Source organism: Equus quagga, chromosome 3 (assembly GCF_021613505.1).
Source record: "Equus quagga isolate Etosha38 chromosome 3, UCLA_HA_Equagga_1.0, whole genome shotgun sequence".
Taxonomy (NCBI): domain Eukaryota; kingdom Metazoa; phylum Chordata; class Mammalia; order Perissodactyla; family Equidae; genus Equus; species Equus quagga.
The window spans coordinates 77,372,851-77,385,399 of record NC_060269.1 but is presented as its reverse complement, the minus strand read 5'-3'; the positions used below and the strand labels follow the sequence as shown (position 1 = coordinate 77,385,399).

At 33.9% G+C, this 12,549-nt stretch overlaps 1 protein-coding gene across 1 annotated transcript in view; it reads right to left on the bottom strand.

Moving 5' to 3' along the window:
* The window catches only part of STPG2 (sperm tail PG-rich repeat containing 2), a 298,151-nt gene that overhangs the window by 69,432 nt on the left and 216,170 nt on the right, over positions 1-12,549 (bottom strand). The window contains exon 9 of the mRNA XM_046655746.1: positions 4,380-4,539. Coding sequence (XP_046511702.1) covers positions 4,380-4,539 — 160 coding nt within the window. The remainder of the gene's footprint in view (positions 1-4,379; positions 4,540-12,549) is intronic.

Below are 12,549 nucleotides of genomic sequence, written 5' to 3'. Positions count from 1 at the left end.
ATTTAAATATTTGATTGTAATAAAAATTGTGCTTTAAAGTTCAATTGTCTCTATTTAAAAACCTTAGAATAATTTTTCCTTACTATAAAGCAGTGTATGCTCATATAGAGAAAACAATTAAAAAATTGAAAAGCAAAACAAAATCTTTAACAAGCCTAAGGTTGTTACTCACATATTACTGTCTCAGTGAGGCCTTCTCTGATAATATTATTTGAAGCTGATGCACAAAACACTCCGAACTCCCAATCCTCCTTTTCACTCTTATTTTTCTCCACAGCATTTTAACTACCTGGTATTCATTCTTTGTTTTCTTTTTTCTCTTCCTTTCTTTCTTCCTTTCCTTCTCTCCTTCCTTCTTTCTTTCTTTCCTTCTTTTGTTCTCTTTTCCTCTCTTTCTTTCATCTATCACTCTATTGACCTATTTCTTCATTCATTTATTCAATGTCTCTTACACCTGAAATTAAGCTCTATGGAACAATAATGTTCATATTTTGTTCACTGCTGTATCACCAGTCCCTGGAACAGTGCTTAATACATTAAAGGCTCTTGGTGCATATTTGTTAAATGATTGATCAAACGAATCCTATCTTGTTACCAGGTTTAAAAAATATATACCATTTTAACATTTTTCATAGGACTCTATTCAGGTGATGTATTAGAATTAACTAAACTCCATTTTTCTTTCATTTAGGACATTTAAACCTTTTTGTTATTAGTGTTCTTTGAAAAATATGCTTCATGCTTAAATTTGGAGTATATCATCGTTTCTTTAGGGTAATCCCAGAAGTAGAATTTTAGGACTAAATGGCATGTATAGTTGAAACATTCTGCCAGTCTACCCTTGAGAATCACTGATATCAATTTATACTTCTACCACAACATATAATCCCCAATTTTCCACACTCTCAATATTTTCATTCATTTTCTTTTTAAATTTGCTGAGTTTTTCCCTTCTCTAAATGTCCAAAAACAGGTCAATATGAGAGATAAAGTAATGTTTAAGTCCTTTTCCACTTCAGAATTTTACTGTACCTGAGCTAGACCAATCATAAAGTCATTTACATATCCATGAATTAAAACTTGGGGCAATAAGAGTAGATTGCTTTACAATGAGATACACCTCATTTAATAAGTTCTTCATTAAATGATTCTAATTTGTTTTTATTGGTTACACAACATTTAACGGCATATAGTATACTGATTGCAAATATACTATTTCCCTCTTTAATTCAGACTAATGAAAATTAGTTTTATCCTTCTTAAATATATGCAGTCAAAGAAAAGATTTCATTTATGAATGAAACAAAGCCACTTCCATTTTGTTAATAAAAGTTCTAAAACAATTTGAAATAAATACATGGCTATAAAATGTTTAGTGATTGAATGAATGTCATATAAGTTTGAGTCCCACGAGAAAAATATTATTCATATCAACCAAACTCATAATTCATAATATATCATTTATCAACCTCAGTTATTAACAGTTTTACCTACAAATGTAAGATATCTAGTAATCAATTTTAATTTGCCAATTATTCTGTTTATAGGTAGAAAGATAACAATATACATGTTCTTTAAGTTTTATAAGGCAAAACAATCAATTCTTCATAGTAAAGTCATGACTCAATAACAAATATGCATATCACGCTCTATAAACTAATTCAAACAATCTTATAGTTATATTTATGTGTATATGTATATACACACATAATAACAAAAAATAATTTTATCTGGCTTATAAAGAATTTGACACACAACCCAGAAAAGTCCTTCCCATTGGTATTAAGGTATAAGAAAATTACCAATGTTTAAATGACAACAGGGTTAAAAAACCACTTTTTTATTATTTTATTTCTTAGAAGATGTAATATTAAAGGATATCATTCATAAGATAAACATTAACACAAAGCATATAACCAATAGAACTATCATCACTCTAACTTTTGATTATATAACGATGATTTTTTTTTAAAAATCAAAAGACTTAACATATCACTCATCCCCAGCAAAAGTCAGAAGGTATCAAGAATTGTAAATATAAAGGGGCTATTCTCATTTTAGAGAAAAAAGCCATATTAGTTGGTCTATATAAAAAAAGAATCAAGAATTCTTTGTCATATTGATCAATAAAAAAACCTAAGTAAAAATTAACAAAAAATGAAGAATCTATTTAGAGAGTTGATAGCATGACACCTAAATATCTCTGCCTTGATTAGATCAATGTAACAAAGCTCGGACAAATAGAAATTAATCTTCAATTACCAAAATGAAGCATGGATATTAATCAAATTGATACTGGTTGCCTATTAAACCTATGTTAGAGGCATATTTTAGACTGTATACCTTAAGATCGAAGATTAAATTTAAAAGAATGAACAATTATATCATTACGACAATATCTACACAGGTCAGAGGAAATAAAATTTTAAACATCATGGCATCAGATAACAGCTTCAGGAATCTATATTTTTTTCCTAATGTGTTGATTATAGAGGCGTGTGGGATTTCTGCTGTAATTTCTTTGAAGTAGTGACTACTTTAAGATGCAGGATGGAAAATTTGATGGATTATTGGTTTAATCAATATGATAAACTCTTAATTTAGGAAGCTAGCTACTCTGCAGTTGTAATAGTGACTTTGACAGTCACTATGTCTTTGACTTCCGAATAATAACTGTCTTCATAATGAAGATATTGCCCTTTCCCAAATTCTTTCAGAAGCTAGTGTTGGCTTGACATTAAGAAGAAACATGTTTCATATTATAATAAAATTTTGTACTTCTAAGAAGCTTCAGAGGTTCTGAAAATGACTTTGAAATATAGTCTTATTAATCTTTAGTATTCTCATGAGAGCTAAGTAGGTGGCAAATATTATCTCAATTTTGTAAAATAGAAACTAATGAAACAATTAGTGAATTTACTTACCCTAGGCTAATATTGAAGCAAAGAAAAGTCACAGTGCAATCCTGGCACTTAACTGAAATTCTTATTATTCATTCCATCTTCCTCTTTTTGCTTGAGGAAGATTGTCACTGAGCTAACATCTGTGCCAATCTTCCTCTATTTTTATGTGGGACACTGCCACAGCATGGCTTGACAAGCAGTGCTAGGTCCATGGCCAGGACCCAAACCTGCGAACCCCAGGTTGCTGAAGCAGAGCACTCAAATTTAACCACTACACCACCAAACCGCATCTACAATAATTTTTATGGAGAGCAGAGAAAAGGCAGAGAGAAAAAAATCTTCAGAAAATATGAAGATCAACATAATCCCCTTCAAGAGCCTCTGAAATGGCTATTTGTAATTTGAATGATTGTGTTGGTGATGGTGACAGTGATAGTAACAGAACTTCAAAGAATTAATTTCCCTGCACCACTTCTGAGTGACCACACACTGAGTGTGGTCAGAGAGACACTAAACGTGCTTGAATTGTACTTTATAACAAAACTAAAACCTGACGAAATCAACCATGGTAGAATAACTCAAAAAAAAGAAAATAAGAAAAGTTAAGTTTTGACTCAAAACAGACCTTTCAGTTGACAATATGCTTGATTCTTGAAAGACAATAAAAGACAAAGCAAGCCTCTGTGGATCTCAGGGTCTGCAGGTATTCTGATTTGCTTGACAGGTTGTATTCTCCTGCTTTGGTTTTTCATTAAAAACTGTTGAAAGAGTTTCTCCATTTTGTGTTCTTTTTTTCTGTTCATATTCTCATAAAGATTCATTACAACAGTTTGGTTATCTAGTGTCAACAAATTTTTAAATTACTGCTGAAAACCATTGTTCCTATTCTCTATCTGGTTTTCCTGTGTGAAATAACATACTTACCAATTTACCTTTATTACCAGAGAAAGTTGCTGCATCCATTTTTAGTCCAAGAACACTATCACCAGTAGGTGAACTAATCCCAATTTTAAAAGTCAAAATTATTTTTGGAATTTTAACCCCCCCCAAATAAATATTTATCTTTTCATATAGCTGCTTTCTTGATACTTGAGAAAAATTATAATGATTCCATGAGACACGCATGATGTGTAACTTGTCCATGACTGATCTTCCAAACCAGGGTAGAGTGCCTTTCTCCTCCAGCAACTCTAGCATGTTAAGTGTGAGGTTTTTCTCCAATGGAAGATGACTTCATCAGCTTTAGTAAAATTGGTAAGATTGTCTTTGGTAAAATCAAGAGTCATAAAACTCCAAACAAATCATCTTACCATTGAAAAAAGTCTAACAACTTTCATGGAATAAGTGAGGAGTTTTTTCTGCCCTACACACTTAAAAGAGGCTTGGTAAATGTAAATGTATGTTTACAATCATCTATTTTAATACGCCAATCTTAGATTTTTTCCCCATAGCCGTAAAAGGAGAGTCCATACTTACCTGGCCCATCAGTCATTGTGTCCAGGCCACGAGGAGTTGTGCTAAGAAAGGAGGCATGTTTTATTTTAGCCACGAAACTATGAGGTGGCATGTATTTATGTTGAACTTGGGACATCTCGTAGGATTTTTGAACATCATAGCTGCCTGGTGCTGGAATTTCCTGAAAAAATTTCAAAGGATGAGCACAAACATATCTTACATAGAAAATACCCAGGAAAATATAGTATAAATGTTCACACTAAGCAATGGAATAAGTAGAAAAATATGAAAATTTTCTGTAATACATCATTAAAAATAGAAATTTAAAAGAGTTTCCCTAAATCTATGCCCTCCTAATTACAGTGTAAATTCACTTGTCAAAATTTAAGGTAAAATAAACAGAATTATGAAATTTAGGTCCACATTCTTAAAAAATAATAGCCTTCATTATATAGATCCAACTCTCATTTTCAAATTTCATATAAGATTGAGAGAAATGATTGCTTTCATAAGCAGCAAAACTATTCCTGCTTTACTGTTCTATGTGAGCATACTGTATTCTACAAGTGAGTCCGCTCATTTCATTTTTAATAGATTCCAATTAAGTTAAAAGGCTTCCCCTTTCATCATTTATGGCTCTTTATATGCTCCACAGTTACATTAACAATTTTAATCAACATAAACCACATGGATATTAATAACTACAATAATAATTCCAAACTAAATTAAACATAAAATATCACATATCTGCTGCACAATTAATGACATAAACCATTAGCTAATCATCTCAAGGAAAATTTTTTAAAATTTGTTTTCCTCAAATTATTTTAAAATATAACATATCATATATAACATATCTGTTTATGTGTATTATGTATAAAGACCAAACTTTTTAAGTTTTAATGATTTTCTTGTAGGCAGGAGACTATTGTGATTAAGGGTGTAGACTCTGGCACTAGACTTCTTGGGATCCAAATATCTACTCCTTACTTCCTGTGGGACCCTAGACAAGCTGCTTAACCCCTGTGATCCTCAGTTTCCTCATCTGCAAGTGGGGAAAATGAGAGTATTTATGTCATACGTCAGGGCTGTTGTGAGGAGTAAATGAATTAAAACAAGTAAAATATTTAAATTGGTACCTGATTCTATAAAAGCGTTAGCTAATCTTACTATTCTACAAAAGCTAATTTCAATGCAAAAAACAAGACTGAACAATCAGGATTTGGGCTAATAGGGAAGTATTTTAATGTTTCAAATAAGTCAAACAAATCTGGATACTGAGAAAGCATACTTTTGAAGTCCATCTAGGAGCCGTACTTTATAAAACATACTTTCTCTTGTTTCTTATATTCCTATCATCACCCTCACGCATATGCCAACAACATTATCTTCCATTTGCAAAGGATTGCTAAATATGGTAAGAGTACCAATCATGAGTAGGAGAGGCGATTCTTACACAAAACCCCATATTTCTGGTTTAAGTCCTGAGTCAAACACCAGATGTCATAATGGATAAGTCAACTAAAAAACCTTAGCAGTTGTTTTCTTCTTGCCTGCATCGAGTATATTTTCTAAGGATAGGCCGAGGACAAGCGATAATAGCAGTAGTTCCAAAGATGACTTTTGGATCTTTTTGGACTGCTTCTGTGGTATGTGAAAGGAAAGTACAAGAGAATGCTAAAGCACAGACATTGTGAGTACACAATATACCCTGACCATTTAGAGAAGTTTTGCAAAGTTCTTCATGGTCCCTACTACACATTTTCATTTTCTTATGAGAAGCTATTACTGTTCCTGTTTCCTTAACATCCCGCTTGGTGTCACCATCTATTCTTTCTTCCAGTGCCTAGCCTAGATATGACTGATGGATTTGGCTACTGCCACACAGGAAACTTTTATTTTTTTAAATGCCTTGAAGCAAAGGTAAGAAACTGCGTCAGTGATCAGTTTTCTTTGACAATAGTGTGTTCCCACCTAGGAAAGTTCATCAAACTAGTTATCCTAAATTTCGATAGATTCACTGGCTTCTCTACCAAGTGAAAATATACTACCCTTGTTCATGACCACCTCTTCTTACAGCATATTTATGCCTCTCTGAAAACTTATTTCCTGCTTGTGTCTGTTATTGATATTTCTGAGCTCTTCCTACTCATCTTCAATTCTCATTTCATCTGACAAAGTGGTTAATATTTTAAGTAAATTTCCTAGGCTAATGATTAGTAAGACAAATCTGAAATCCCGTCTGGCAGCGCTAAACAATATCGGTATATAGTACATAAACCTGATTTCAGGAGAATAGAGTATGTATAGATAAGATCATCAAATCTCTGTTGATGATCATTTACACATCACGGAAAACAGGAAAGGCACACGATGAGTGGATATAATAGACATTTCTCATGTCCCCTCCCCTCTGTTTTTTTAAACCCAGTATTTGATCTTGTTCCTGTGTTTCGGGAATTCCACATGCTCTACAGCAGGATCTGAGTCCCAGCACAAAAGCTAAAAATGTCAATAATAATTGAAAATAATAATACATAATTGTACAATAATAATTCTAAACTAAAATCTTCCTGGTATATTTTTTAGCTAGGACATGAATCTAGGACATAGGCTTACATGCCAGCCTTTGAACTGGCAGCCAGTTATTCAAAGAAACACAGAGCATTAAAAAGTCCACTCTAGTGAGGGGACTGGCAGTGTAAGCAGCTATGTCCAGCTCCCAGAGGCAACAGGAGAAGGACAAACTGAAAGAGGCAACTAGAGACTGACGAAAAACGTCTTAAAATGTCTGATGAAATAAAAGCCATGCCTCAGTGCAAATTGAAGGTAAGTCTAAGGTTTCCTGACTTCATGTGGAAAACCAGAACCCAACCTGAAAATGACATAAATAATCATAGAACTGAAATAATCGATGTATGCAAAATTCTTAGAATAGTATCTGATACATAGCAAGCACTGGCGTTTGCTTTCATTGCCATGATCATCATCATCAGTATTATTTCTGTTAGGTGTGGGACCACATGTAACCCTCAGTGATATCGTCCTGGTCTGAAGAGAGATGCCAACTGGATATTTAAAAAGAAAGTCCCTAGTATTTTAGGCCCCAAAAAACAAAAAAATCAAAAGTAATTAAGTTGTTGGGAATCACATGAAGACAGTGTCCCATGCATTAAAAAAGAAAAAAAGTCACTAGTTTCAACCAACTTCAAAGGAAAGCAGGTCACCTGTTTACGTTTTGGAAAAACCATTTCACATATTTTGTGATTTGATTCTATGCTATGCAAGTTGAAGTCCCTGCAAAACGCCCCATCTTCAGTACTCCTGCATTAACCACTTAGAACCCAAGGCTAGCTGACCCATAGCCACAGAGACCAGCTCTTGATTTCATCTAAATTCACAATTCTTCCCATCCTTGTTCCCTGTCATTTTAACATGTAAAATTGTATATACCCTCTGACCTGGGACTTGTTAAGTTGCATGTATGCTCTTCCAAAACTCCAAACACCCACAGTTAAACACTTTGGGCCCAGCAAGGAATAGAGCATTCAGTCCCTGAGCTGTCTTCCAAGCTGCAACACACTGCAAATGAGGGCTGAACCTGAGTTCTAGTCTCAGAATAAATTTTTCTTTACCAAGCTATGCTGGAAAATTTGGGGATGTCTTTATTTCAGATTCATTTTTTAACAATAGTTTGATTGGATATAGACTTCTTGGTTGACTTCTTTTCTGTCAGCATTTTGAATATGTCATCTCACTGATTCCTGGCCTCCACTGTTTCTGATGAGAAGTTCACAGTGAATCCTATCGATTCCACTGAATGCAATCAATTGTTTTTGCTGTCAAGGTGTTCTCTTTGTTTTTGGTTTTCAGCAGTTTGACTATGATGTGTGTAAGTCTGGGTTCTCTTTGTATTTATCCTACTTGCATTTCATTGAGGTTCCTACATTTGTATATTCATGTTTTTCATTAAAACTTGGATAATTTCGGCTACTATTTCTTCAAATGTCTTTCTCTGCCCCTTTCTTTCTCATCTTTCCTTTGGGACTCCATTACATATACATTGTAATATGTGACACTGACCCAGAAGACTCTGAAACCGCTCATTTTGTTCAATCTTTTTCTCTTTGTTTTTCAGATTCAATGATTTCCATTAAGCTACCTTTTACTTCACTGATTCTGTCTTCTGTCATCTCAAATCTGCTGTTGAGTCCAGTTGGAGAATTTTTCATTACATTATTATCCTTTACAACTTCAGAATTCGTTTTGGGTTCTTTTGTTTGCTGGCTTGCTTATTTGTTTCTATTTTTCTATTGAGATTCTCTCTTGGTTAACTATCAACATATTTTAATTTCATTATTTAAACATAAATCCCATTAATTCCTTGAAAATATTTATAATAGCTGTTTTGAAGTCTTCATCTGCTAAAGACAATGTCTAGTCTTAACCTGAGTAAGTTTCTCGATTGCTTTTTCCCGAGTTTACATATTTGTATATCTAATAAGTCTTCACTGAAAACTCGACATTTTTTCATAATATAGCAACTCTGGATTCTGTTTCTCCTTAGTGAAGGTTGTCCATTTCACTTAGGTTTTCAAATGTATTAAAAATTAATTGTATGTTCATTGCTTCTAGAATGTGGAGTGGTGTCCTTCTTTACCTTTTTGATACTTATTATGTACGTCATTTTTTCTTGATCAGTCACATCACTGGATGGTCAACTTTATTCTGTCTTTTAAGGATAGATCTAACAGATAAATAGAATAGAAGAGGTTTATCTTTACTTTTTAATTTGCATGTTTCTCCTGTAATTATATCCATATTAGCTTTGCATATAGGTGGAACTGTGCACACAAATTTAAAATTATCATATTATTCTGGTAAATCAAGCTATTAATATTTTGAATAATGGTGACCGTTTATTTCTAAATTGCTTTCCGTCTTAACACATTTTATTTGTAATTAAAATAGCTACTTCCACCAATGAGTAGGTTTTCGTAAACTATTGTTACCTTTCCAAAATGGTAAAATGTTAAAATAATATTTTTAAAGATATCAGAGATCTGTGGGAGCAAAGAGGTCTTTTTGTACTAAATTCTAAAAAGGGAAGAGCCCTTCCTATGTGAGTTGACACTGTAAGCTGCTTTCTTCCATATGGGCATTTCCCAAGTCAGGGGAAGAGCTAAAGACTAGGTTTGTTACAGGCAGACAGATTATGCTAAGGGAAAGAGAAACTAGTGGAACTTTGAAGGTCGCCTAGTCTAACATGAAAGACTGAAGACTAGGGGAGCTCAAATCCATCACTGGCTCTTTGCTATGGAATATGTGCTGAGTTCTAGAGCAGATCCAAGAAGAGCAGTCTGGGCTGGAGAGACAGAGTAAAACCTGTAGTCCAGTGATGTTTAGGAACCAAAGTCACACTGGATCAAGGAACAGCAACAAACACAAACTTCTTCTTCAAGATATTTGGCGAATTTTCAACCTGATTGGGTAGGAAGTTAAAGGATAAAGCTGAAAACTTGTGCAGGGTAGAACTTGCAAGGGGGAAGAAAAACAAATCCTCAGGCTCTCAGTCAAAAACCCAGAAGGGCAACGTGAAAGAAGGTGCAGAGCCAAAAAGACAGAGTGGAATCTCAGTCTTGTCATGCTTAGCAGACAAGCTCTCACTAGAATGAGCCCACAGCAATATACAACAGATCTAATAGCAGTAGCTATGTAACAGAAATTCATACTCTAGTGTTAAAATTCTAGGCAATTAAACCAGAACTACTCCTTTCAAGTAATGAAATAAATGTTCTTCCATTTCTGTTTCTAGTGATACATATATGTATAAATAAATTACTAGGTAGCACAATACAATAAAAAATCACTCACTACTATGATTTGGGCTAAAATGAGCTTTAAGTTTTTGAGCAACTTGTTCTAGCTGTTATTTCACAGCTAGGTATATTCTAGTCTAAAATTTTATTTTAAAAGCCAAATATATAATTATTAAGAAGTCATTGGAACTTTTATAATGAAGCTTCTCATATCAGTGAAGTGACTTGAGAAGTCCTTAATGAAACTTTCAATCAAAGCTTTGAATTAAAGTCTTTAATCAAACGTAAATGCTGAAAAATGTATAGGCCATAAATGTAGTGAAGTTTGTCTGAATATGCAGAAAACTTTGATTAAAGCAATTTACCAACATGCTTATCCAAGTTGCTTAATTTTGGCTTTACAGAGAAGAAAGGCATTTCAGTTGATAATCAAATTATCTCTGTTTTGCCTATTGCAAATTAGAGTTACAAACATTCACCCCTGCCATTTTTCAGCTTTCCTAATATTCATCATTCTAAACACATGCCTCTTTAAATACATTACTTAGAAAAGAATAAGAGCTATTTTAGAAAGAGAAATATTTTAATATAGATATGAAATTATAATGTTAATAGTAAGTGATAGGCAAAAATAGAAAACATTGATTTTATTTTCTGTATTCTCCTGGCACCTAGAAAAGACCCTTTATCCTCATGCTGTTTTATGAGAGGAACTAGAATTGTCAGCTATACCATGACACTTCAAGGCTCAGTAAAGAAGAACAGAAAGTGCTAGTTCATGAAATCATGTAAGCAATAAACCACTGATTTCACCAACATAGCATTATGCAATTCACACTTGAATCACAAATTTCCAGCTGTTTGCTGACATTTCCGCTTCATTATTCTCAGGTAGCCTTAAAATAAAACTCACATCTTCCCTTCCCCAACTGCCCAACCAACTATCCTTTCTCACCTGCCTACAAGAATCCTTATTTAACCAGGACTGAAAATAGAAAGCTGGCCTGCACTTTTCTTCACCTTTAGCTACCATATCTAAAAATCATCAAAGTTAAATCCACTGTAACTTCTCTCACTTTATCCCTCTCTTTCCTTTACTACCAGAAAGATCCCGGTAGAAGTTTTAAAACGCTGCTTGACAACTGTACTGACTGCGCCTTTAATCCTTAGGTCTTCCAGTCTCAAACCATCTGCCTCCCAGTAGCAAATAAGCTATTGTAATAAAACATAACAGAAATCTGCTGGAAACGTTCATTGGCTCCTGAGTGCCAATGGGGAAAAAAAAATCAAAAAATTCTCCTTGGCATTCAAAGCCTTTTTAAACTTGAAGGCAAATTTACAGTTGTAAAACCCAGTTCAAGTAGAACCCCTTCCATGAAGCATTCTTGATCACCTTACGAGAAGTGATATCCTTCACTTTTCAATTCTTCTATTACTTATTGTTTATATAAACATAAAAACATATAAATAGCACATTAAAGAAATATATCATATTTATTTGAATGTTTCTTTCTTTCTTTGTCAACACAAGAACAGAAAGAGGATAAAGCCATCTGATGAGAAGGATGGCACTGTTTCTTCAGATAAGATTATGCGGAATATTTACCTCATATTTGCAGATTAATTTTTTACCCTACATATTTCCAGATTAATTTTTCTTTTATTCTCGCAAATTAAAGAAGACTGACAATAAGAATCCAGAAGCATAGAGGCTCCACAATAACACTGGGCACCTAGGCCCTTTCATGCTTTCTGCTGTACCATACTTAGCCTGCGACCCTCATCCTTATGTTCTCAAGACAGTGACCAACCTCCTGATGTAGCATTCTCATTTCAAAAATGAAGGGAAAGGACAAAAGGCAAAAAATTATGTTTAACAGCTGAAACAGACTTCGCTGAGGAACTCTCCTGGAAGCCCAATCCAGTAACTTTCTTTCCTCGCATTAGTTAAAACCACCCTGCAGCTATAAGGGAACTTGAAAAAAGGAGTTGTTTTATCTGAACATGTTATTCTTCTAAACAAAATTGGGTTCTGATGGTAAGAAATGAAAAGAGAATAAATATGGGATAGGCAACTGGTAATTTCAGTCAAAGTAGCTCTCCGACTTTGAGGACACTAGAACTGTAAAAATTAACTTGCTTCTAGACTGCTTTCCAGGGTATTAGACGATCTCTATTCAAAAACTATTTCGGCCCACGGCTTATTGGCTTTGTTCTCTAATTCCTGCTCATCCTTTGGGTCTCACATCTTCCCTTAATCCATCAGCTCTGTCAGATCTCCTGTGATACACTTCCAGAATACACAGCTCTGAACTGTGCCGCAGTTGTTACACTTGCAGTTAAACGAGTTTTCAATGACTTGTTTAATATCA